Raw genomic sequence first — 25,973 nt, forward strand, 5'->3', positions numbered from 1 at the left:
ATGGAGTGCTGTGTGGCTTATCCTGATTGATGAGTCGATGTACACATGAAGACGGAGGGATTGAGCTGTGTTTGCTTGGCAGAGAATGAGTGAATGAGACACAGAGAGAGAGAGAGAGAGAGCACATCCTTAGAAATTAACGCAACATGTGTGCGAGTTGCAGTACCAGCAAAAAGTCGGGGGGTGCAGTGTGAAAAAACTCGGAATGTGACATCAGAGTCTCTGTTTACCATCTACATTTGACAGAAAGCCACTTTGATGATCCTCCAGGATCGATGTGCCTGCTTCAATGTTTGATGAATGGCTCAATGTGGTGAAGCAAAATGGTGACATACAAATGCATTTGTGGAGCTTTTATATTCAAGCGTAAGATATTCCCCATCATAATGACACGGTACATATTAAAGGTCTCACTTACCATCTTATCTGCTGCCTTTTTTTTTTTTTGCACCTTCACAACAGCATCAGAATGTATGGCAACTTATTTGAACCACAGAGAAAAAAAATTAAGGACATGGTGAAAAGGTGTATTTTGTGATTAAAGTAAATATTTCGTCTTTAATCTCAAAATGTCCACTTTAACCTTGTAGTTTACTTTATCATTAAAGTAGACCGTTGTAAACGTCATCAAAAAACCGACCCAGTTGTTAATCGCTGCATGCTTCTGGGGCTTCCTCCTAACCTGACAGCAGCAATAGTCACATAGAACACATTACGTTTATGATATTCTAGCTCTCTGCACATTTAGAATCCTTAGATTTATATTTGATATCACTTTCATGATGAAATGCATTAAAGTATGTATGTTACATTTTACAGATAAGTTGTTAACTTCATTTAAATAATAAATACAATAGCTACACATGTTGTGGCGGCACGGTCTGCCTCTCAGGGAGTCAAGTCCCCGATTCCCTGGTGTTCCCTGCCTGGAGTTTCCATGTTTTCCTGGTGGGTTTCCACAGTGTGCTTTGGTTTCCTTCTAAAGACATGAAGTTTTGGGGATTTGGAGATGCTAAAATGATGCTAATGTATGTGTATGTTTGTGTTCACCTTGCAATGAGCTGATGCCCCGTCCAGGAATTGTTTCTGTCTCAAGCCCGATGCTTGCAGGAATGGACACATCCCTGGACTGATGGATTTAATCATTAAACATCCTTTTCAGAGATATTGCGGCAAGGTGTCCTTGGAATTTAATGTGTGTTTCAGGCAATTCACAACACAGCGAAGCCGAACCTGTTCTCACTATGATGATATCTTGTACTGCCACCTAGTGGACTCTTTCAGATTTACGTAAAGTACGTTTGCAAGAATGAACAGTACAACACTTGCATAGCAGTAGCATCCGATGGAGCACACGTCGCGTCACGTGAAGTATAAACCTGGCCTTAAAGGGTGCAACCAGCATGTCAGACTCATTATTCTCTAATCAATCAGCTTGCTTTACTTCCAAAGTCCTAGTTTATGCATCTTCCAGCCACTCTTTTCTTTGCACAGACTTACATATAGTGCCTTTCATTTGTATGTATTAATCTATCTGTCTATCTTTCTAATTATCTCTTATATAGAGCCTTTCATGTCTATCTATATATGGTGATGCGTTGCATGTTGATCATTACCTTCAAGTAAGAATTTCACTGTACACTGCACACATGACAATAATGACCCTATACACCAATAATCTTAAAAATGTAATTTCAGTTTGAAAAAATATAATTAAGATAATCTAAAAAAATATTGAAAAAAAGGCTGAAGCAAAACCTTAAAGCATGCGCAAAACTACAGAATGAAATTTGATCATCATTATGCAAAAAAAATATATGAAGATGAAGAATGATAGATGAAAAATCAAACAATTGTTCAGTTGGAACTATGTTGCAGTTCTTTATCTCTTGTGGTGGAAACCTCATTAAACAATATCATCTGTCCCTACACATTCAGATCTCCCTTGATTCAGGGCAGTGTTATGGGGAACTAGACTCTATGCTTTCCTGGAATAATCCTTGCATGGTGTATCAGCCCACAGCAGAGTGCAACTAAATTATATGCTCATAGATTTAAAGTCAACAATCAATACAACAGAATTTTTCTTGAGATTATGTAAAGAAATTCCAAAACACACAGGCTCCGCACTGATGGCAATTAGGCTGGGTAATGAACCCCAAGAGCCATAAGGGAGTACCTCAAACCACTATGCTGTTTATAAGCCTGTATCAAAGAGGTATACAACTGTTATTATTGATTTTATTTTGTTGCCTTAGAAAAAAGGGGGCAGGAGTACTTTAAGGATCTCCTAAGTCGTGTGGAAATTCCTTCCTTTGAAGAGGCAGGGTTAGAACTAATGGTTGGGATTAAGTTCGTTTCTGTGGTGGAGTTACAGGAGTGAAAAGCTCTGTACCATCATTGAGACAGGTGTGAATGATATTTTCAAGAGCTAAAAGACGTGAATTCTAAGGGAGCCTTTTGGTTAACATGTCTTTTTAATGTTGTGTGGAAGACTGGGTGAGTGCTTCAAGCCTTAGGTGGTGGCTTCTATTTTAAAAAGAAAGAAATATGTTCCATTTATCAAACAATTACTCTTTTTTGCCCTCCTGGGAAAGCCTTTGCTGTGGTATTGGAATGAAGTCTTGCCTTACAGTTTAACCTGAGATTAAGAAGGCACAATGAAGATTTAATCTGACATTGTGGTCAGCAACACAGGAGCGCCACAAGGGACTGTACTTTCTCTGGTCCTGTTCAGTCTATATACATCGGACTTCCAATACAACTCGGAGTCCTGCCATGTGCAAAAGTTCGCTGATGGCACTGCTATCGTGGGCTGCATCAGGAATGGGCTGGAGGAGGAGTATAGGGACCTAATCAATGACTTTGTTAAATGGTGCGACTCAAACCACCTACAACTGAACACCAGCAAAACCAAGGAGCTGGTGGTGTATTTTAGGAGGCCCAGACCCCTCATGGACCCCTTGATCATTGGAGGTGACTGTGTGCAGATGGTGCAGACCTATAAATATCTGGGAGTGCAGCTGGATGATAAATTAGACTGGACTGCCAATACTGATGCTTTGTGCAAGAAAGGACAGAGCCGACTATACTTCCTTAGAAGGCTGGCGTCCTTCAACATCTGTAATAAGATGCTGCAGATGTTCTATCAGACAGTTGTGGCGAGCACCCTCTTCTACGCAGTGGTATGCTGGGGAGGCAGCATTAAGAGGAAAGACGCCTCACGCCTGGACAAACTGGTGAGGAAGGCAGGCTCTATTGTTGGCATGGAGCTGGATAGTTTGACATCTGTGGCAGAGCGAAGGGCGCTCAGCAGGCTCCTATCAATTATGGAGAATCCACTGCATCCACTAAATAGTATCATCTCCAGACAGAAGAGCAGCTTCAGCGACAGACTGCTGTCACTGTCCTGCTCCACTGACAGATTGAGGAGATCGTTCCTCCCCCAAACTATGCGACTCTTCAATTCCACCCGGGGGGGGTAAACGTTAACATTTAACATTATACAAAGTTACTGTCTGTTTTTCACCTGCATTATTATCAATCTTAAATTTAATATTATTTATTGTATCAGTATGCTGCTGCTGGAGAATGTGAATTTCCCATTGGGATTAATGAAGTATCTATCTATCTATCTATCTATCTATCTATCTATCTATCTATCTATCTATCTATCTATCTATCTATCTATCTATCTATCTATCTATCTATCTATCTATCTATCTATCTATCTATCTATCTATCTATCTATCTATCTATCTATCTATCTAATCTTGGTGGTACAACAGAAGAGCAACTCTTTGATCACACATATTTTAAAGGTCATTGGAGTTTGACAATTCTGTTTACTTGAGCATTGTTGTTTTGGTAAAAAGCTTCTGACTGTTGTAGTTTGTGGTATCTTGTGGAAGGTACTACTTGGATTTAGATTTCAAGAATCCCAATATGCCATTTGGTCCCTGTATTTCTTTAGCAGAAGCTAATATTTGCCCTTAAGTTCATTTAATATGGGCATGTGCCTCTGGCAGCGGTGCATTTTATTATATCTGCTGTTAATAATTTTCATGGATGGGATATGAAGGTGAAGTTTAGGTTTGGAACATACCAAGTTGAGTATGATAAGGTTTATATCTCTGCTTACAGGTGAAGTTGTCCTCTTGGTGAACACAGTAACCTCTAATGTATATTGCATTCATTTGTAGAGAGTATGACGCAATTCAGATAATAATAAAAATGTCAGCATATCCCTCCTGATAAAAGAAAAACAATGACCACAAGTGGAGGAGGTTAAGTACCTTGGATTCATGCTTAAGGGTGATGGTAGAGGTGAATGTGACATCGACAAATGACTTGATGCCATGATGGTTTTCTGAACATGATACTGGTTTGTGGTGCTGAATTCAGAGCTAACTCTTCAGACAGAGCATTTACCAGGCGGTGTATGTCTCTGGCTTCACTTATGGCCATGGGTCCTGGGTAGTGACACAACCAATAAGATTGTACAGTAATCCCTCCTCCATCGCGGGGGTTGCGTTCCAGAGCCACCTGCGAAATAAGAAAATCCGCAAAGTAGAAACCATATGTTTATATGGTTATTTTTATATTGTCATGCTTGGGTCACAGATTTGCGCAGAAACACAGGAGGTTGTAGAGAGACAGGAACGTTATTCAAACACTGCAAACAAACATTTGTCTCTTTTTCAAAAGTTTAAACTGTGCTCCATGACAAGACAGAGATGACAGTTCCGTCTCACTATTAAAAGAATGCAAACATATCTTCCTCTTCAAAGGAGTGCTTGTCAGGAGCAGTGACTGTCACAGAGATAGAGAAAAGCAAACAGATCAATAGGGCTGTTTTTCTTTTAAGTATGTGAAGCACCGCGGCACAAAGCTGTTGAAGGCGGCAGCTCACACCCCCTCCGTCAGGAGCAGACAAAGTAAGCTGTTGAAGGCGGTAGCTCACACCCCCTCCGTCAGGAGCAGACAAAGTGAGACAGAGCTTGTTTTTCAATCAAAAATCAATACGTGCCCTTCGAGCTTTTAAGTATGCGAAGCTCCGTGCAGCATGTCGTTTCAGGAAGCAGCTGCACAAAAGATCACAACGTGAAGATAATCTTTCAGCATTTTTAGACGAGCGTCCGTATCGTCTAGGTGTGCAAACAGCCCCCCTGCTCAATCCCCCTACGTCAGGATCAGAGAAAGTCAGCGCAAAAGAAAGAGAAAAGTAAGCCGGGTAGCTTCTCAGCCATCTGCCAATAGTGTCCCTTGTATGAAATCAACTGGGCAAACCAACTGAGGAAGCATGTACCAGAAATTAAAAGAGCCATTGTCCACAGAAACCCGCAAAGCAGCGAAAAATCCGCGATATATATTTAAATATGCTTACATATAAAATCCGCGATGGAGTGAAGCCGCGAAAGGCGAAGCGCGATATAGCGAGGGATTACTGTAATTACAATAGGTCAAAGTAAAGGCTTATGGGCACATTCACTCTCTGTGTTAAGGTGTGTAGCACAGGAAGATGCTTATCAACTAATTATTTGGATCAAGAAGAGTAAATTGAGGGGGTATGAGCATTTATAAGGTGGCAAATAAAAACAGCCCCATTCACAGTAAGTAAAAGTAATCAGGTAATGATTTCATTTTGTTAGTAACTTAGTTGTTACTGTATTGTTGTGCTTGCTGGGGAGGAGACAATGTTTTAATTGAATAAACACATTTCAATTGTGAAGATGTTTCATTCTGAGTACTCCTGTGGAATGCACAATTCAAAAAATGGTGAAAAAGTGGTGTGCTACAGTGTTATGATCAATGGGAAGAAGTCTTTGTAAATGTATGCAGTACTTATTACAAGAGACAGGTTATGAATTATTTTCATGAATACGGAATGGAACATGTAAATTTGCATTACTGTTAATGGAGACCATTTTTAGCACAGCTTTTTAAATAATATTTTTAATGACATTCTGACTTTAAATATAATATAATATTTTTTATTATTTTATGACTAATAAAACTCTCAATGACATTGACACCAAGACTGAGTTACATTTTCGAGTGTTAATTTGTACTCGGGATGACCCCTGACAGACTCATAGACAAGGTGTATCAGTCAACATCCACTGGGAGTAGACCCAGGTGAAGACCCATTACATGCTCATGAAATGATACCACTCAGATGGCCAAGGATCTTCTTGGAATTCCTCACAAGCAGCTGTAAACTATTGCTCAATTTAGGGTACCTATCTGGATCTGTGTGTTACCCACAGTCCACACTAGGAAAAATACACTGAAAGTGAGTGAGAGAATAAAACAATTGATCTTCATTTGTAGCTCTGCAAAAATGCTTCATAATGTATGTTTAGAGTGACATTTTCTATCTTTTTTATTATATAGGCATATTTCAAGGTAATACAAATGAAAATACACCAGGTTCAAATTTCACTGAAGATAATGAAAAAGATAATAAGCCTGTTCCTACTAGTAGTACTACTGCTTCTTCTACTACTACTACTACTACTGCTGTTCCTCCGTCAGGTATGTACAGTGGAAAATACAACACAATTTTTGTCACACATCCACATAAGCAATTTTCAAAGACCACTGTTCTCAAATGTGCACTCTTAATAACCTTCAGGTGCAAAGTGCAGATTGAATTTTGTCCTTCTTTCCTATTTTTTACATAAAACAAGAAGAAGAAGTAGATATTTTATATTATAAATCTATTATCTAAATTAAAAACACTGTATATAAAAAGTAACTTTTTCCACAATATTTGAAAGTTTAAAGCAAATCAGAATTAAAAAACATAAATAACACAAAAGTGACACATTACTATAAAAATACAATATAAAAGTATAAAGTATAAATAAATAAATAAATATCCATCTCAATCTATAGTTAATCATGACTTTGCATCCAGGGGAAATAGTTGATTGTAACAAAAATGTCCATAAGGTCCAAGGAGATCAGTAGTTGTCCCTGTTGCATGTACAAAAAATCCAAATGAATGCAAGGACACTTATCTGTGACTATAGAAATACGTTTGGTGTCCACCGAGTTATTTGTGACTAATAGTAGTTTTGCGAAGTTCATTGACACATTTCAAGCAGAGATCTTTGTCAAGGCAATTTTTTTTGTTTGTTTTTATGATGTATTTTTATTGATTTAAGGAACTTAACATACACATAAAGAAGGTCGATTAAAAAAGGGAAAAACTGCATACAGAGTCCAGCCCCTCTCAAGGAGATTGATTCCAGAGTCCAAGCTGTGCGTCGAGGTGAGTCCGACTATATCTAGCCGGAACCTCTCAACTTCGCGCACTAGCTCAGGCTCCTTCCCCTTCAGAGAGGTGACATTCCACGTCCCAAGAGCCAGCTTCTGTAGCCGAGGATCGGACCGCCAAGGTCCCCGCCTTCGGCCACCACCCAACTCACACTGCACCCAACCTCCTTGGCCCCTCCCATAGGTGGTGAGCCCATGGGAAGGGGGACCCACGTTGCCTCTTCGGGCTGTGCCCGGCCGAGCCCCATGGGTGCAGGCCCGGCCACCAGGCGCTTGCCATCGAGCCCCACCTCCAGGCCTGGCTCCAGAGTGGGGCCCCGGTGACCCGCGTCCGGGCAAAGGAAAACGCCGTCCAAAATTGCTTTTCATCATAGAAGGTTTTGTTTAACCGCTCTTTGTCTCATCCCTCACCTAGGACCAGTTTGCCTTGGGTGGCCCTACCAGGGGCAAAAAGCCCCGGACAACAGAGCTCCTAGGATCATTGGGACACGCAAACCCCTCCACCACGATAAGGTGGCGGTTAGGCGTGGTAGGCCCAAACATGTTGTGAGGGTCTGCTGGGAACGTCTGGCAGAGCCCCCTGTCAGAAGTAGCTTCAACTCCCACCTCCGGCAGAACTTCGACCACATCCCGAGGGAGGTGGGGGACATTGAGTCCGAATGGGCCATGTTCCGTGCCTCTATTGTTGAGGCAGCTGACCGGAGCTGTGGCCGTAAGGTGGTCGGTGCCTGTCGTGGCGGCAATCCCCGAACCCGTTGGTGGACACCGGCGGTGAAGGATGCCGTCAAGCTGAAGAAGGAGTCCTACAGGACCCTTTTGTCCTGTGGGACCCTGGAGGCAGCTGATAGGTACCGGCAGGCCAAGCGGAATGCGGCTTTGGTGGTTGCTGAGGCAAAAACTCGGGCGTGGGAGGAGTTTGGGGAGGCCATGGAGAACGACTTTCGGACGGCTTTGAGGAGATTCTGGTCCACCATCCGGCGTCTCAGGAAGGGGAAGCAGTGCAGTGTCAACGCTGTATATGGTGGGGATGGTGCGCTGCTGACCTCGACTCGGGACGTTGTGGGTCGGTGGGGGGAGTACTTCGAAGACCTCCTCAATCCCATTAACATGTCTTCCAATGAGGAGGCAGAGCCTGGGGACTCAGAGGTGGGCTCCCCCATCTCTGGGACTGAGGTCACCGAGGTGGTCAAAAAACTCCTTGGTGGCTGGGCCCCGGGGGTGGATGAGATACGCCCGGAGTTCCTCAAGGCTCTGGATGTTGTAGGACTGTCTTGGTTGACATGCCTCTGCAACATCGCATGGACATCAGGGACAGTGCCTCTGGATTGGCAGACCGGGGTGGTAGTCCCCCTCTTTAAGAAGGGGGATCAGAGGGTGTGTTCCAACTACAGAGGGATCACACTCCTCAGCCTCCCTGGAAAAGTCTATTCAGGGGTCCTGGAGAGGAGGGTCCGTCGGATAGTCGAGCCTCGGATTCAGGAGGAACAGTGTGGTTTTCGTCCTGGTCGCGGAACAGTGGACCAGCTCTATTACCCTTAGCAGGGTCCTGGAGGGTGTATGGGAGTTTGCCCAACCAGTCTACATGTGTTTTGTGGACTTGGAAAAGGCATTCGACCGTGTCCCTCGGGGAATCCTGTGGGGGTATTCCGAGAGTATGGGGTACCGGCCCCCCTGATAAGGGCTGTTCGATCCCTGTACGATCGGTGCCAGAGCTTGGTCCGCATTGCCGGCAGTAAGTCGAACCCATTTCCAGTGAGAGTTGGACTCCGCCAGGGCTGCCCTTTGTCACCGATTCTGTTCAGAACTTTTATGGACAGAATTTCTAGGCGCAGCCAGGGCGTTGAGGGGGTCCGGTTTGGTGGGCTCAGGATTGGGTCACTGCTTTTTGCAGATGATGTTGTCCTGTTTGCTTCATCAGGCCATGATCTTCAGCTCTCTCTGGATCGGTTCGCAGCCGAGTGTGAAGCGGCTGGGATGAGAATCAGCACCTCCAAATCCAAGACCATGGTCCTCAGCCAGAAAAAGGTGGAGTGCCCTCTCAGGGTTGGTAGCGAGATCCTGCCCCAAGTGGAGGAGTTCAAGTATCTCGGGGTCTTGTTCACGAGTGAGGGAAGAATGGAGCGTGAGATCGACAGGCGGATCGGTGCGGCATCCGCAGTAATGCGGGCGCTGCATCGGTCTGTCGTGGTGAAAAAGGAGCTGAGCCGCAAGGCGAAGCTCTCAATTTACCAGTCGATCTATGTTCCTACCCTCACCTATGGTCATGAGCTATGGGTAGTGACTGAAAGAACGAGATCGCGAATACAAGCGGCTGAAATGAGTTTCCTCCGCAGGGTGTCTGGGCTTTCCCTTAAAGATAGGGTGAGAAGCTCAGTCATCCGGGAGGGGCTCAGAGTAGAGCCACTGCTCCTCCGCATCGAGAGGAGTCAGATGAGGTGGCTCGGGCATCTGATCAGGATGCCTCCTGGACGCCTCCCTGGTGAGGTGTTCCGGGCACGTCTAACCGGGAGGAGGCCCCGGGGAAGACCCAGGACACTTTGGAGGGACTATGTCTCTCGACTGGCCTGGGAACGCCTTGGGATTCTCCCGGAAGAGCTAGAAGAAGTGGCCGGGGAGAGGGAAGTCTGGGCATCTCTGCTCAAGCTGCTGCCCCCGCGACCCGACCTCGGATAAGCGGGAGACAATGGATGGATGGATGGAAAAACTGCATACCCCAAATGGCATCCAGTACTAATTGCAGCAAATATGTCATTTTTTGGTAATCCTGATAGTAGTGCATTGGAATAATCTATACAACTAAAGACAAAAGCATGCATTAACTTTTGGACATCTTACAGTGATAATAAAGATCTAACTCGTGGAATGCTTCTTAAGTGAAATAATGCAGTTTTAGTGATATAATGTGTGATTTTAAGTTTAGCTCTTATTCTAAAATGACAGAGATGGCCTAATTTATTTCTAAGGTCCTTACCTTTATTTTGCTCTCAATAATTACAATTTTTGATTTCTCTTTGAGTTTAAGGAAATTATTACTCATCTATTCAAAAAGTCAAAAGATTTAAAGCGTCAATGTCATCAGCAAACATCAACAAATAAATCTGTGTATTGTCTGTGATAATTCATTTTATGTTTTTATATGATAAGCCTAATGGGATCAGGTAGATTGAGAATAATAAGGGGACCCAAAATAGATCCCTGTAGCTTCCCATGAGTAATAACACAGATCTCTGAAGTATAATTTCCACAACTGACAAATAATTTTCTTCCTGTGATTAAGGGTGGGCAATATGGCCAATACAGGAAGCGTTGTAACACCTCAAACCCCAAACACAAATGCACCAACACAAGTCCTGGGTTCAAATACTTGATTTATTACATGAAAGTACCTTGCCAGATCATTCAAATTGGCACCAATCAAATACAGTTCTTCCTTCTCTCTGTTTCTTCTTACTTCGTTCATCTACCTCTCTTCAGTGAGTGTTGCCTTCTTTCCTCTCAGCTCTGACTCACAGCAGGAAACTGGACAGCTTTCTTTTATTGTGGACCCAGGAATACTTCCAGTGCCAGGGCATAGAACGAAGGAAGCACTTCCAGGTCTGGCAGAAATCCTGAAAAATAGGGATCTTGAATCCCTTCAGCACCCCCTGGTGGCACCCATAGGACCCAAGTGGATTGTTCTATGGGACTACAGTTCCCAACATGCCCTGTGGGTATCCATTAATGTAGCGTAACCCAGAAGCATTGCCACCTAGCATCCTGGGGGAAAATATAACCCAATTTGGCCATCTTCCCTTTCCTTCCATCAGACTGGCCTCCCGGCCTAGGTAAGAATCCTTGTATACTCCCTGCTATGATCCCCGTCTCTGGATGCCATCTCTTACACATGATATAAATACAAATGGCCACTGTTACGATATATATATCACAGGATAACTGATGTGCATATGCCTTTCAGAATGAATCCAATTTAGGTGCTTTTGTTAGCCCAAGTTCATAAATTGACAGCAGGTAGTTCTGCTATGATGTTTCCTTTTTTAAGGACCATTTAATCAACTAAAGTAATAATAGTAATGTTAATAATAATACTAAAGCTTTTTTTATATAGTACTTTTCCCAATACTCAATTGGCTTACCAGGTGTTTCAGAATAGACAAGCAGAAAAAAGATCAAATACATAACACAGAATACAAAATAATACCAGTATAAAATACTAAATAAAGATAAATACAGGAAACACAAAGTTTTTAATTAGAGTAACAGACAATGAACTACAAAAAGACAAATACTACAAGAAAACCCTGAACAACTAACATAATATGTGATACAACTGCAAAACATACTGAGCACTTTTTTTTTTTCTTTATTTCGCCTTATACAATTTCTTGTATTAGGAATTTGTTAGTTTTCGCATACCCCTTGGGGTCAGAGCGCAGGGTCAGCCATTGTACAGCGCCCCTGGAGCAATTACAGGTTAAGGGTCTTGCTCAAGGGCCCAGCAGAGTAGGATTTCTTTTAGCAGTGACGGGGATTCGAACCGGCAACCTTCTGGATACCAGCACAGATCCTTAGCCTAGGGTCAGAATGTCAGGATAATGTCTTGAACAAATTAATTTAGCATTTTTCAATGAATTTAGTCAATATAGTTATGTTCAAAATATATTAATTATGCAAAATAAGCACTGAAGAAGTATATAAATATACATTGCACATACCATTAAAAACTCACTTTGAAAATATATATACTAACTATACAGAAGATTGACAACAAATTCTCTCCAATTTCTTTGATTATCATTTGAACAGAAATAAGCAAGCCTAATTAGACTTCAATATTGTCTTACAAAACATCTTTATGAATGTGAAGAATATTTATAAAGACAAATCAAAGAAAATCTATATTAACTGAATACTGCCTCATCAGGCCCTATCATGCCAAGCCTTGCTATACAGCCTACTAAAGAAAGCCTTAATTTTTGTCACTTGAAGGATTTTCAAAATTCTCCTTCTAAAGTATTTGATGAAGAAACATCATTTATTTGCATAAAACAAAACGTTTCCCATTTCATTGCTTTCTAACTTTGAAGTTGTACAGCATTTCAATGTACATGGATCAAAGGATGCTTAATGCTTATTGTTGCTCACTTAAACTTTTTTTTATACTTAAGGTGTTTGACTACTGTCTAAAAATGAGTCTGTGCTGCTTGTTTCTCTTCCTTGGTGACGTAAGCAGGTGCTTATTTTGCTTAATGGTTAATCCAGGGCTACTTTATCATCAATATCTGAAGTGGAACAAATTAACTACTGTTTTCTAGACTTGTTATGGTCTTCTTAAAAGTGGTAAAATTGTACTTCAAAGATGTGCTCAAACCTAAAAAATAATTCTGAATGCACAAAGGAACAGGACTGAGGGGAGGGTATGTTCGAAGATGTGATTGTTTTGGTGGCAGGAGGGGTGGGGGTGGGGGGTTGTGAATGTGCACTGGGAGAAGTAGCGGCTGTGTCTGAAGGTAATGGAATGCCCGTTCCCTGTAAGGCGCTGTTTCTTTCTTGACAAGTATCAAAAAGTGGCCTCCTGATGTCTTCTATCACAATAGAAATTAAATATGAACATTTCTACCAGATGACAAATTTCTACCGGTATACTGTGTACCCTTACCTATGATATACTGTAAAAATGAAAACAACTCAAGGTACTTGCCAGAAAGTCTAACCCACTGCTTACGTGTGAAAAATAGTGCTAAACGCTGCACTCAGGTCTAAAAGGTCAAAAGGTACTGATCGATTATTTGAATCAGCACAAAGACGTAAGTTATTGTTTGTTTCCCTCTGGTGGACAGTTAGATGATACTCTGTTTTAAAATATGTGTATTCTCAGTACTTGGTAATACTCTTGGCTTGAAAAAGGGATGTATTCTGTAAAGAGCTCTCAGGCTCCTTGAAACCCATTTTAAACCATAACAGCAGGTATGATATTTTTTAAATTTATAAAACACGATTCACTGTTGAATGTAAATTCATGTGACAAACTAAAGTATACCATGATTATAAACAAACATCTTCAACTTGGAAAATAATTATCCTTTGAATCAGAAGTTGTTTTTAAAAATTTGAATTTCAAAAAAATGTATACCAAGACAGAACGCTTCCCAAGAAAGTGGCTGCTGTATGTGTTCCTATCTAGCAAATTGGCTGACCATTCAAAGAAGTACACTTCTTTCACTTTACATCATGGAAAAAATAACTTTGTTTGATATTCTTATTCTAGCAGCAGTGTGTGCAAAGCAGGAACCAACCATTGAGTGGCTTCAATTGCAAGGACTACTGAGTCTCACTGTAGGCCAAATCAGAATTGCCAATATTTTCTTGAAGATCTTTTATTTCTGGAATGGCAGGTTATACAAACAATACTGCAGAATTATTTGCATTAGGTTTTTTCTTGTGGATTTTCCCACTGTTTTATTTTTTCGTTTCTAAAATGCGTATTTTTTGCTTTATCATTTCCATGGTAAATGCGCTATTTAATTAAAATTTATCATTGTTATTATTATTAAAAACTACATATGCTTATGTCGGTACAACAGCAACATGTAAGTATATTTTATGTGTTCCTTGGTTTTTGCAGCAACCCAAGTATACAAGATAAAAACAGCTATATTAAATAAATACAATATAAAATAATGATTGGCCTTTGAGTGTTTTCTTTAGGACTGTAAAATGAAACAACACACAATCGAACAAATTAGTGAAAATTTCATTTTTTCAGTCGTCATTTACTTACATTACCTATCCTTTAGCAGAAATGCAGGGTAAGTGAATATTTTTCACACTTTTAAGGAAATGTTTCTGTGAAATGATGTATTGTTTTCCACTGCCAACGTCTGCTGCAATACATTTTTTAGAATATTGTCTGTGATTGTTTTTGTATTTCTACAATTTATTTTTTTTCTGATTTTTTGACTATACAGATCGTACAACATCTAGGAATATTTCCATATCAGCTGAACCAGGTAAGTGTATTTTACATTTCTTGTTGTTTATAATAATCTCTTTCGGTGATAAAAACATACTTTGTATGAAAATATACCAATCAGCCCAAAACAACTTATTGATTCCTATCTATCAGAAATAAGCTGGCATAAGGTGGTCCTCCAAGTACAACATTCAACTACTTTTTTATTGAATGAGTTACATCTATCTACAGTTATTAGTCAAAATATTTTTAATATCTGTTATATATGAAACCGTTAATCCAGCTACATTCATAAAGAACTGATTTTATAGTACAAACTTTCATCTAACCAGTTCCTCCTCAATTTTTATGTCTGCTCCAAATTTTTTTTTGCTTAGGTAGAAATAGTTTAACTATTGTGGTGGACAGCCAGGACTCATGCCCGGCCGGGACACCTGGAAGGACTGGGAGAGGGACAATACCTCCCCTAGACCACAGGAGGGCCACCATCAGTTGTGGAGCCCTGGAGGCCAGCACTTCCGCCACGACGGAGATGCTGGGGGGAAGGAATTCCAGGGACACACAGAGTGCTTCCAGGTGCTCATGCGGCACTTCCGCCACACCAGGAAGTGCTGCTGGAAGTTCAGCAGAGAGCACCTGGAGCATGTCCGGGTGAATATAAAAGAGGCCGCCTCCCTCGAGCGGAGAGTCGAGTTGGGAGGAAGAAGGTGACGCTCGGGAGGAGAGGTGGAAAGGCAGAAGGAGAAGTCCGGAGAGGAGAGAAAGGACTGAACAAAAGGTGTTTGGTGCAAGAGCACTGTGTTGTGTGCGGGACTGAATTAATTAAAATGTGTGTATTGGAACATTCGGTGTCTGTCTGCCCGTGTCCAATGTTGGCTTACCACACTATTTCAATCTCATCCCATACCTCATTTACAGTATAAATGAAAAGCCAAATACAGTAATCCCTCCTCCATCTCGGGGGTTGCGTTCCAGAGCCACCCGCGAAATAAGAAAATCCGCAAAGTAGAAACCATATGTTTATATGGTTATTTTTATATTGTCATGCTTGGGTCACAGATTTGCGCAGAAACACAGGAGGTTGTAGAGAGACAGGAACGTTATTCAAACACTGCAATAAAACATTTGTCTCTTTTTCAAAAGTTTAAACTGTGCTCCATGACAAGACAGAGATGACAGTTCAGTCTCACAATTAAAAGAATCCAAACATATCTTCCTCTTCAAAGGAGCAAACAACTCAATAGGGCTGTTTGGCTTGTAAGTATGCGAAGCACCGCGGCACAAAGCTGTTGAAGGTGGCAGCTCACACCCCCTCCGTCAGGAGCAGAGAGAGAGAGAGATAGAGAGAGACAGATAAAAAAATCAATATGTGCCCTTTGAGCTTTTAAGTATGCGAAGCACCGTGCAGCATACTTAAAAGCTGCACACAAAAGGTAGCAACGTGAAGATAATCTTTCAGCATTTTTAGACGAGCGTCCGTATCGTCTAGGTGTGCGAACAGCCCCCCTGCTCACACCCCCTACGTCAGGATCACAGATAGTCAGCGCAAGAGAGAGAGAAAGAAAAGTAAGTTGGGTAGCTTCTCAGCCATCTGCCAATAGCGTCCCTTGTATGAAATCAACTGGGCAAACCAACTGAGGAAGCATGTACCAGAAATTAAAAGACCCATTGTCCTCAGAAACCCGCGAAGCAGCGAAAAATCCGCGATATATATTTAAATATGCTCTCATATATTAAATCCGCGATGGAGTGAAGCCGCGAAAGGCGAAGCGCGATATAGCGAGGGATTACTGTATGTATAAAAAGGTTTGAGGCTCCAACTTGGAGATTGCCATTGCATGGGTGTGTTTTGACCCAAACATTATCAAAAAGGCAGTTGGATAGTGCTAAGGTGCAATCTAGCAGCACCAGACCAAAACTGCACAAAGCTGCAGGGGTGTCCTTCTTGTTTTGACTTCTGGTGGTCAAATGACATTCTACTGCATGTTATAAGCTCTTTAATTCATTCTGAGACATGGGACAATGGGGACTGTGGGAGAAAGTAATACCAGGCTTTTCACATGAGGTTTACCAATTCTATAAAAAGAAACAAACTGTATAAACAACTGTTCCATCTCATTATCACCCAATTGTCTCCCTGTATTCACTAAGCATTCAAGCATCTCTGCAGAACAAGTAACTCCTTCAAGGCCAGGTCTGCTGTGAAGTCAAGAAAGGACACAGCTATTTCATGGTTATGAGACAGGGCATCAGCACTGGCATGTCAAATGACATTGCAATAAACAACTTTGTATTCATGAGTTTGTAGGTTCAGAAACCAACACTTGGAATTACTTGCTTGTGTGCAATGATGATTTTTATCAAATACAAAGGGACATAGTGGGTAACAAGAGCGAATACGCAGCTCAATCGTTAATACTATAATTGGGTGACCACCCACTTTTTCATCAAGGCTTTGTTTCCTGATTCAGCAGTTTTCAGTTCAAGGATAACATGGGGTGTTCAGCGCCTTTGACTTAGCACAGTGCCAAGGATGGTTTCAGATGCATCTGTCTGGACAATTAAAGGACAGGAAAAGATAGGAAAAACAATACAGGCTTTGAAGTTAATGCTTTCTTAATATTGTGAAATGCTGCCTTGGATTTAGTGTCCTAATCCACTGTGTTTGGTGCTGTTTTCTTGTTAGTTCTGCTAAAGGGGTTGCACTTTCAGAAAAATAGGGTCCAGATCTTTGATAGTATCCTGGTTGTCCCAGGAAGACCTGAATCTGCCTTTTTTGTTTGTAGCCGTGGCCACTGTTCTGTCTGGTGTAATACTATAGGCAACTGTTGTAAAATCAGTGCCGGTGGGCTGAGGTTTTGGCGTACGACACATATGGCCATAGGACAGAAATAAAGAAAGATGTGTTAACCAAACTTTAGTAATTTTGTGTAGTTTAGTAACTATTACCTCTTTTATCTCTGACTATAAGCATGGATGCTATTAAACCTTTCCCTGCTATACAACTGGATGCAAATGCCAATGAAAACTGGCAGAGTTTTAAGCAACACTTTTTGCTGAATCTCCTTGCTATACAGCAATGGACCAGCCTGGGAGCATGTAAAGTAGTACTTTTGTTAACAGTAGCAGGCCTGCACTCATTTGAAGTATATAATACTTTCGCTGAGAGGGCTAATTGTGATGATCTGGAACTGGTAAAAAAACAGTTTGATGAATACTGCTCTCTGCAAAAGAACGAGGTATGCCAGAGGCACTTTTTTCATTCCAGAGTTCAGAAGGAAGGCAAGACCTTTGATTGTTTTTTAACAGACCTTAAACTAAAGGCACAAACATGTAATTTAAAAAAAAAAAACTTAATGATACGTGACCAGATTGTTTTAGGCATAATTTATAAGAAAGTAAGAGGACGACTTCTTGTGATACTGTATAATGAGCTTACCTTAGAAACTACAATCAAGATATTTCATGCTAACGAGCTCTTAGCATTGCTTTCTAAAACATTTGAATCTGGTGCTGTTAGTGCAGGTAGCCAAGAGACTGCCTCAGTTGATTTTGTGCGGTGAGATGGGGTGCAAGGACATTCAGAGAGGGCAAAGACTGATGCATTTACATGTAATCGCTGTGGCACCACTCATACTCCACAGCAATACCCAGCTTTTGGGAAAGGATGTGCTAATTGCAAGGGTAGAAATCATTTTGGAAGAATGTGTTTTTTTACTGCTCAACAAGAAAAATCAAAACCAGTGGGTGCAGTTGATGTGGATGAAGATGAATAATTTTTTATAGGAATGGTTCATAGTGTCACAGAAGTGTATAGTAACTCAGCAAAGGAAATTTGGACAATCCATAAGGATATACAGTATGCCTCTCAATATCTATGGAACTGTTATAACATTTAAACTGGATACTGGACCCAAAGTGAATCTTATAAGTATTAGCGATGTAAAGAGTCTTCAAGACAAACCAAAAATTATACATAGGTTAGTGACTCTGAAAGCCTATAATGAACAGGATATTCAGACTCATGGCATTTGCCAGATGAATGCGCTGATAAAGGACATGAAGGACATGAAGGACATGATTCTTTGTTGGCTTTGTTGGCATGCAAAGATCTAGGCTTAGTACAACAAATTTATACCTTCAGTGGTCAGGGCACTCCACAGTACAACAATTGGACATGGCTATATGATATATTTGCAAAGTATTCAGATGTGTTTCGTGCTTTTGGTCCCCTGCCATACACATATTCTATTAGACTGAAAGATGAAGCACGTCCAGTAATTCATGAGTAAGTAGTACATACAGAAAGCAACTGTCAAAGGAGGTGTTAGATTGATTGATGACTTTAAGCCCTGCCCCCAAATATGAAAATATGATTTATGAAAATATAAAAATATAATTTATGTAAATATGAAAATATGAAAATTTATGAAACTATAAAAATATGAACTATACCCCGCCCCTGGGGGGGTTGGACCACCGTCATAATTGATCATCTCTAAACCACGCCTTTTAGGGTGGGTCTTTCATAAATCGGACACCTATCACGCCCCATTAACAATACTCACGCCCCCGAGGTACGCCTTTATCTCTCTATCCGCCTATAGGGTTAGGGGTGAGGCGTGTCTCTCACCCCCGACTGTGGGAGGAGACGAAAGAGTTCTTGTATAAAATTCTAGTCATTTAGTGAAAATGCCACGACACACAAAAGCAAACAGAATGGACGGTCTTGTGAACGCTCCTAAGAAACTGAAAGCAAACAGGGTGTCCAGAAGAACGTTACGGGAGTTACGGGAACAACGCTTCAGCTCTGTCTGGTACGATTCTAACTGTGCTTTGTGCCGGGTAGAGGTGAAAAGAAATGCTGAGGGACAGCTCACGATCGCTGTTTCCAAGAAGGAGCCTATCCTTCCCGAATATAACGAGGCCTGTCACGAAGAGGAGGAAGATAAAGAAAATGGATAAAGGAGCGAGTGAGTGAAATTAATTTTTCTATAAAAGACTGGACTTTTTTTAAAGCTCTTATGCCAAATATTGATGAAGCTATTTATCAAGGAAAACTGTCTGACCAGATGAAAAGAATTAAAAGAAAATTAGAGGAGGAGTTTAGCATATTGAATAATTCATGCTCGGAGGAGGAGGAAGAAAACTGGGAGGCAACCACCCCCTAAGTGAGCAGGGATAAATACAGAGGTCTTTTCCATAGTCTACATTAACATAAAACCCTATCGAGATGTCTTCAACTACCTACCCTACCAAAGCTGGTGCTAGCTGGGACGGTCGTCTCCCTGTTCTCTCGGCCTCTGAGGTGGCAGAAGTCCTCGACATTTTGATGTGCTCCGAAGAACCAAGCTCCGGAGGTATGGAATATACGTCCGCCGCTGACTACCTGTTTTGGCCAGCTAACCTTCAAGCCAACACCGCATACTCTACTCCTGACGAGATGATCGACACTAACCTACAGCCCCGCTACTCTGCTGCAGACCAGATGCCGACAGACAACGATGTGTTTTGGCCAGCTAACCTTCAAGCCAACACCGCCTACTCTACTCCCGACGAGATGATGATTGACACTAACCTACAGCCCTGCTACTCGGCTGCAGACCAGATCCTGACAGACAACAATGTGTTTTGGCCGCTACGCTCCTGATCAGACCTGTTGGTCTATGGAACAGACGGTGCCCCACGACGGCCTGTTTTGGCCCAACGACATCGTACCTAACTCCGGGTACTCTGCTCCTAACAACTCTCCTTCAGACCCACCGTCTTGGCCGGATCTTCTGATGCCTTCAAATGACCAGATCTATTGGCCCGAACCTCAGTTACCCGCCCCTGATGATATGTATTGGCTGGACAGTCTCCTGGAGAACCGTACAGTACCTGACCTTTTTGTCCCTGCTGAGGATGCTCGGGGGAGCCTAACGGGCGCTGAGGAGATAGCTGTGCAGGCCATGCGGCAAGAAGAGGCCATGGACGAACTGGTAGATGCTCTGTCCGCATGGAAGCCATCGTCCCGGGATGCTGATTATGAGGGTATGGACCTTGAACAAACTGACGGGCCCCTGGGTCAAACACTTCGAAAGACTCTGAAACTGGTCAAGAGTTTGATTGCGGCTCTGCTGGACATAATAGTCGATCAGGACCTAAAAAGCACCTGTCATGGCTGTTTCATAGATCACCCCAGCCAGACGCAGCATACGTGTCTGATTGAGCCTGACTCTGTTTATCGGGTTGGCCGCTTTCAAGAGGTTCTGACTGTTTTCCGCAAACCGTGGCTCAGGAGCCTGGTCATAAAGACTCTGGGTTGCTTCAACATCTTTCCGCCTTTTCACAAGGTTCATTCATTTGTTCAAAATGCTGTCGACGAACTGGAAAATGAACATTCTATTAGCGAAGCTATTGTACAAGCCTTTCACAACATGGACGATCCCTCTTACTCAAAAATACGTGAAATAGCCGATGCTTTCTCTAAAAGACATTTTTCTGTACCGAACACGACCGATGCACCTTTGGGGTTTTACGGGGAGTACGACTTAGAAAAATCAGATGAAGTGCCTGAACTCAATGTGCCTGTGCTATGAAATGTTTTAATCATGTTTTTTAATAATGCCGTTTTGAAATTTTAATAATGTTTTGAAAATTACCAATAAAGCCTCATTTGATTTTTAAACCATTGACATTTTTCTTTCATCGTCGGCGATGGAGGGTTACTTGAAAAAAGTTTATTATAACCCGGCAAACCCTGGTAGCTTTGGGGGAAAAGACTCTTTGAAAAGAGCTCTTGAGGTTTCGGGTCAGAAAAATAATGACCAACAGGTGTCGGATTGGTTATCCGGTCAATATGCTTATACAATTCACAAACCCGCTAGAAGGCATTTTAGGAGAAATAAGGTTTATGTATCCAATATAGACTCGTAATGGCAGATGAATTTAGCGGACATGACAAATGTGTCTGAGCATAATCTGGGTTATAAATATTTGTTAACCTGTATCGACGTACTTTCTAAGTACGCTTGGGTACGACCCCTGAAGAACAAAACGGGTAAGGAAGTGACAAGAGCCTTCCAAGACATTCTGAGCACCAGTCGAACTACAAAGAAGCTCCAGACCGATAAGGGCAAAGAGTTTTTCAACCGAGATTTTCAAAAGCTGTTAAAGAAGATCAGAATAAAACATTTCACCACAGGAAACGAATTAAAGGCCTCTGTGGTGGAGAGATTTAACCGCACACTAAAATCTAAAATGTGGAAATATTTCAGCGCTTATAACACGAGAACCTACATCGATAAATTGCCGGATCTAGTATACTCTTACAACAAAAGTTATCATCGAAGCATAAAAATGGCTCCTTCCGATGTTAACACATTAAATTCCTGGAAAGTTTTCAAAAACTTATATGGCGTACCCAACCCCCCAGGTCCGCCGTTGTTTAAGTTCAAAGTAGGAGATACAGTTAGGGTGTGTAAAACCAGACATCCTTTTGAGAAACGTTATGAACAAACATTTTCAGATGAAATCTTTACCGTATCTGAACTTGTACCTAGGGAACCGGCGGTGTACAAACTGAAAGACTACGATGGTGAAGAGACTGTAGGATCCTTTTACGACCCTGAATTACAGAAAATTAAAGTTGGATCCACAGACGTTTACAGGATTGAAAAAATACTGGCCAGGAAAGTTAAGAATAAAAAACGACTCATTTTAGTCAAATGGCTCGGCTAGCCAGAAAAATTTAACAGCTGGATACCGGAGAGCCAAGCCCAAAATGTTCAATAAAATCCAGAACGCTCCTAATCGACTCTTCATTCTCTAGTGGTATACGATGGAGCGCAAAAGTTTTTTTGTGACTCTACTGAGCAACGCTTCCTCAGACATTTTCCCTAACAACACAATTTCCAATTTCACGACGAAGCTTGCTAAACCCATAGAATTAGAAGGTTCTTGGGAAGTCGGTCTAGCCAAAATTCAGTACCCACATACGTGGAATACCATAGACAAACCGGATAACAAATTCTACGTTTCAGCTCCGGGGGTGAAAAAACATTACTACATTCCATGCGGCTATTACGAAGGTATTCACGACCTACTGTCTTTTATGAATTTGACAACCTTAAGCCTGCCCATTTTGACAGATGTTGCAGCTGGATTTGTCCCTTCTGAGAACCCAGCGAAATTCAGTTATAATGCTGTGGAAAGAAGAGTCTACGTGGTACCGGGTGAAAAGGATGAAACTATACACTTAAAAGGACAGCTGGGTCGAATATTAGGAGCGCATCCTGATCAGACTTGGGGGTTAACTTACAAGGCTCCTTTCCCCGCCGACATTAGGGCCGGCTTTTACACTTTGTACGTGTATGGGGATATGGTATCTCATCAGAGAGTCGGAGACAGCTACATACCCCTTTTGAGGTGTGTTCATATAGAGGATCAGGCGAATAAAATTACAACCATCACATATGACAAACCGCATTATGCCCCAGTCAGCAAGAATCATTTTGACACAGTGACTATTGAAATAAAGACGGACCACAACAAAAACGTGCCATTTCAGTTTGGTAAGGTGATAGTGAAGCTGCATTTCAGACCCGTCAGGCATTGTATACACGACTGAAACAATGAGGTCTTACCAGGATCTGACACCTTACATCCAATATTATCAGACCCAAGCGGGTAACGGCTTACTGGGATTCTCTGGATCCCCTGTAATGTATGATGGGGGGGATTGGAGGTATATTTCGAGGATTGTTTAGAAGAGCTTTACCTCTCCTGAATAAAGGCTTTGACATCGCAAAACCACATATCAAATCCGCGGCTAAAAATATTGTAAAAGATGTGATCACAGGGGCTATATCCAGTGCTGCGGGTGGAGTCCTAGAAAAGCAGGAGGGAGCGGGCTTGATGGTCATGAGAAAGACAAAACGCAAGAGACCACCAGGGTCGCGTCAGGCCCCACCAGCTAAAAAGGCCGGGCGCACTATTTTTACAGCATTATCTAAACGTCGTCAGAAGAGGAACAAGCCTAAAGCAAGCAAAAAGAAGAAGAGAGACATTTTTTAAGAGAAGATGGCTTTCGTACACAGAATGTCCGAAGAGTGTGTCAAATCTGAACTGGATCTGTTTACGGTGCCTTTAACTCAAACGAGTGTAGATAAAGGTATATACGTTGAAGTCCCACCACTCTCAGCCCTCTTTGAAGTAGCACCGCTAGAATTTCTCATAGCCGGAAATGGGGAAGATTACCTGGACTTGAATAACACTCTTCTACACCTAAGGGGAAAGATAGTGAACGCTGACGGGACTAACATACCTGCAGGGGCAAAGGTCGGATTTGTCAACTACCCTATAGCCAGTTTGTTTTCCCAAGTTGATGTCACCCTGGGGGACCGCCTAATATCGCAGAGTTCAAATTGTTATCCTTACCGAGCGGTCTTAGAAGGTCTGCTAAATTACAGCCAAGAGACTCTTCATTCTCAGTTTGCTACAGGACTTTTTTTACAAAGATACACTTAACAAATTGGAAGAGACAGACCCTGCCAGAGAAAACATCGGTTTTAATAACAGAAGCGCCTATACAGCCGGTAGCAGGACTGTCGAACTTCTGGGGCACATACATACAGATCTTTTTTTCCAGGAAAAACTACTATTGAATGGCCTAGACGTGAAGATTAAAATGGTTCGGAACAAAGATGAATTCTGCTTAATGTCCGGTGATGCCGAACGTTACAGAGTAATCATAACATCAGCCTCACTGTTTGTAAAAAAAGTAAAAGTTTCACCGGCCGTGAAATTAGGACACGCTCATGCCCTTACATCAGCCAATGCTAAATACCCTGTGGAAAGGGTGAATATGAAAGTATTCAGTATGCCCGCGGGAATCCGAGTATGCAATCAAGAAAACCTGTTTCTGGGTCAACTACCAAAGTATGTGGTGATAGGCATGTTGGATAATGAGGCCTTTTCGGGGTCTTATACACGGAACCCGTTCAATTTCAAACACAATGATGTAGAATTCCTGGCTCTGTACATGGACGGTGAACAGATTCCCGCCAAACCTTTTCAACCAGTCTTTGTAAGCGGCAACAGTGCCAGAGAATATTATAACCTGGTATTGGCCACTGGTAAGCATTTGAAGGATCAAGCTCTGTCTATCAGCCGTTCAGAGTTCTCGTAAGGATATACTCTTCGCTTTTGATCTAACCCCCGATCAAGAATGCGGTGATCATTTTTCATTAGTTAAAACTGGAAACATGAGATTTGAATTACGCTTCCGCGTCCCTCTCCCTCGGACCGTCAATCTAATAGTATATGCGGTCTTTGACAACATCATCGAAATCAACAAGAGACATAATGTTCTGTATGACTACTAATAAGCACCATGAATACAAAACAATTAACACAACTACTGTCCCAAGACCCCTACACCGAAAAATATTTCCGCGGTGTGCTGGCGTGTGATCAACTACCGGAAAAAAATAACGTCTTGCCGGCCATGTTTGTAGTGAATACTCAAACCCAACCCGGAGAACACTGGCTGGGGATTTACCTCACAGAAGATGGAAATGGGGAGTTTTTAGATTCCTATGGAAATCCTCCGGACTTTATCTACTTCCCGAATGACATTTACCGTTTCTTAAGCAAAAACTGTAAACAAATCATTTACAATAACCAACAGCTTCAAAGTTGGTTCTCGGACAAATGCGTTCAACACTGCCTCTTCTATCTGCATCAGAGAGGAAAAGGTCTCCCGTACACCTCTGTAATAAAAAAGTATTCGGAGGACGTGAACAGTAATGACTCTATGGTCTCTAAATTTGTTCGTTCCTGGCTTCCTTCACCGTTTTTATCAGTACCCTTGCGTGCAAAGATCAGAGACCTGTAAATATTTCAATAGACGGTTAAAGGATGACGACACTCTGTAATGAGATAAAATTGAATTTAATAAACAAATAATTTTACAAATTAATAAGCAATCCATTCCAGTCTTTTTTTCTCGGTTTCAGTCGGAAACAGACCTGTTCTTAAACGCAGTTCGTCTGGGGTCTGTGCCTTTAAATCCACTAAGAGATAGCCGTACGGTAGTTTTGTAGCATCTTCGAAAGCTTCCAAAAAGAACTTAACATGCCTCGGATACATTTGGTGGGCCAAGGTAGTAATCTGCAATTTGTCCCTGGGGTTTTTAAAAAGAGTAATATAATTGGCGTTAAGATTAATCGTTCGGCTTTTCTTTCCTTGAAAGAATAAATTTTGAACCAAGTAAATGATAGACAGATTCCGATGATGAGTATATTTTGTGAAAGCTTTTTCTATTTCTTGGTTTTCGCTAGCCGATTCCATCAGATCATCTATAATGACCAAATTTATTTTCTCAGGAGAGAGAAGTTCGTCATCGCATAAAGACTTTGGGAGCCCCTCAATAAATTTTAATTGCTGAAATTTAGCCGAAAGCTCATCGTACATTTTCTGCCAGCAACTATAAAACCAAATTATATTTTGAAAAGGATGAGACACAACGTGGTTCGAATGTTCCAATAATTTTTTCACATAATAGGATTTACCGGAACAAGAGGGCCCCGAGATAATTTTAGCGAAGGGGTGTTGAAGGCGTGCGTCAAAATCTCTTTTAGTAGCTATAAGGTCTTGTGTTGTAATCTTTTAGGAGAACCCTCTTATTATACACCACTCTGAATTTCTTCCTGAGTGGTCTGTTTTCTAAAGTGAA

The 25,973-nt window shown here is 41.8% G+C and overlaps 1 protein-coding gene across 2 annotated transcripts in view; it reads left to right on the top strand.

Moving 5' to 3' along the window:
* Positions 1-25,973, top strand: part of LOC114654560 (uncharacterized) — a 166,965-nt gene that overhangs the window by 38,457 nt on the left and 102,535 nt on the right. For both annotated transcript variants that reach the window (XM_028805176.2, XM_051929963.1), the window contains exons 2-3: positions 6,397-6,537; positions 14,250-14,291. In XM_028805176.2, the coding sequence (XP_028661009.2) occupies positions 6,397-6,537; positions 14,250-14,291 (183 nt within the window). The remainder of the gene's footprint in view (positions 1-6,396; positions 6,538-14,249; positions 14,292-25,973) is intronic.

The sequence above is a fragment of the Erpetoichthys calabaricus genome, chromosome 7, assembly GCF_900747795.2.
Source record: "Erpetoichthys calabaricus chromosome 7, fErpCal1.3, whole genome shotgun sequence".
In the NCBI taxonomy this organism is placed as follows: domain Eukaryota; kingdom Metazoa; phylum Chordata; class Cladistia; order Polypteriformes; family Polypteridae; genus Erpetoichthys; species Erpetoichthys calabaricus.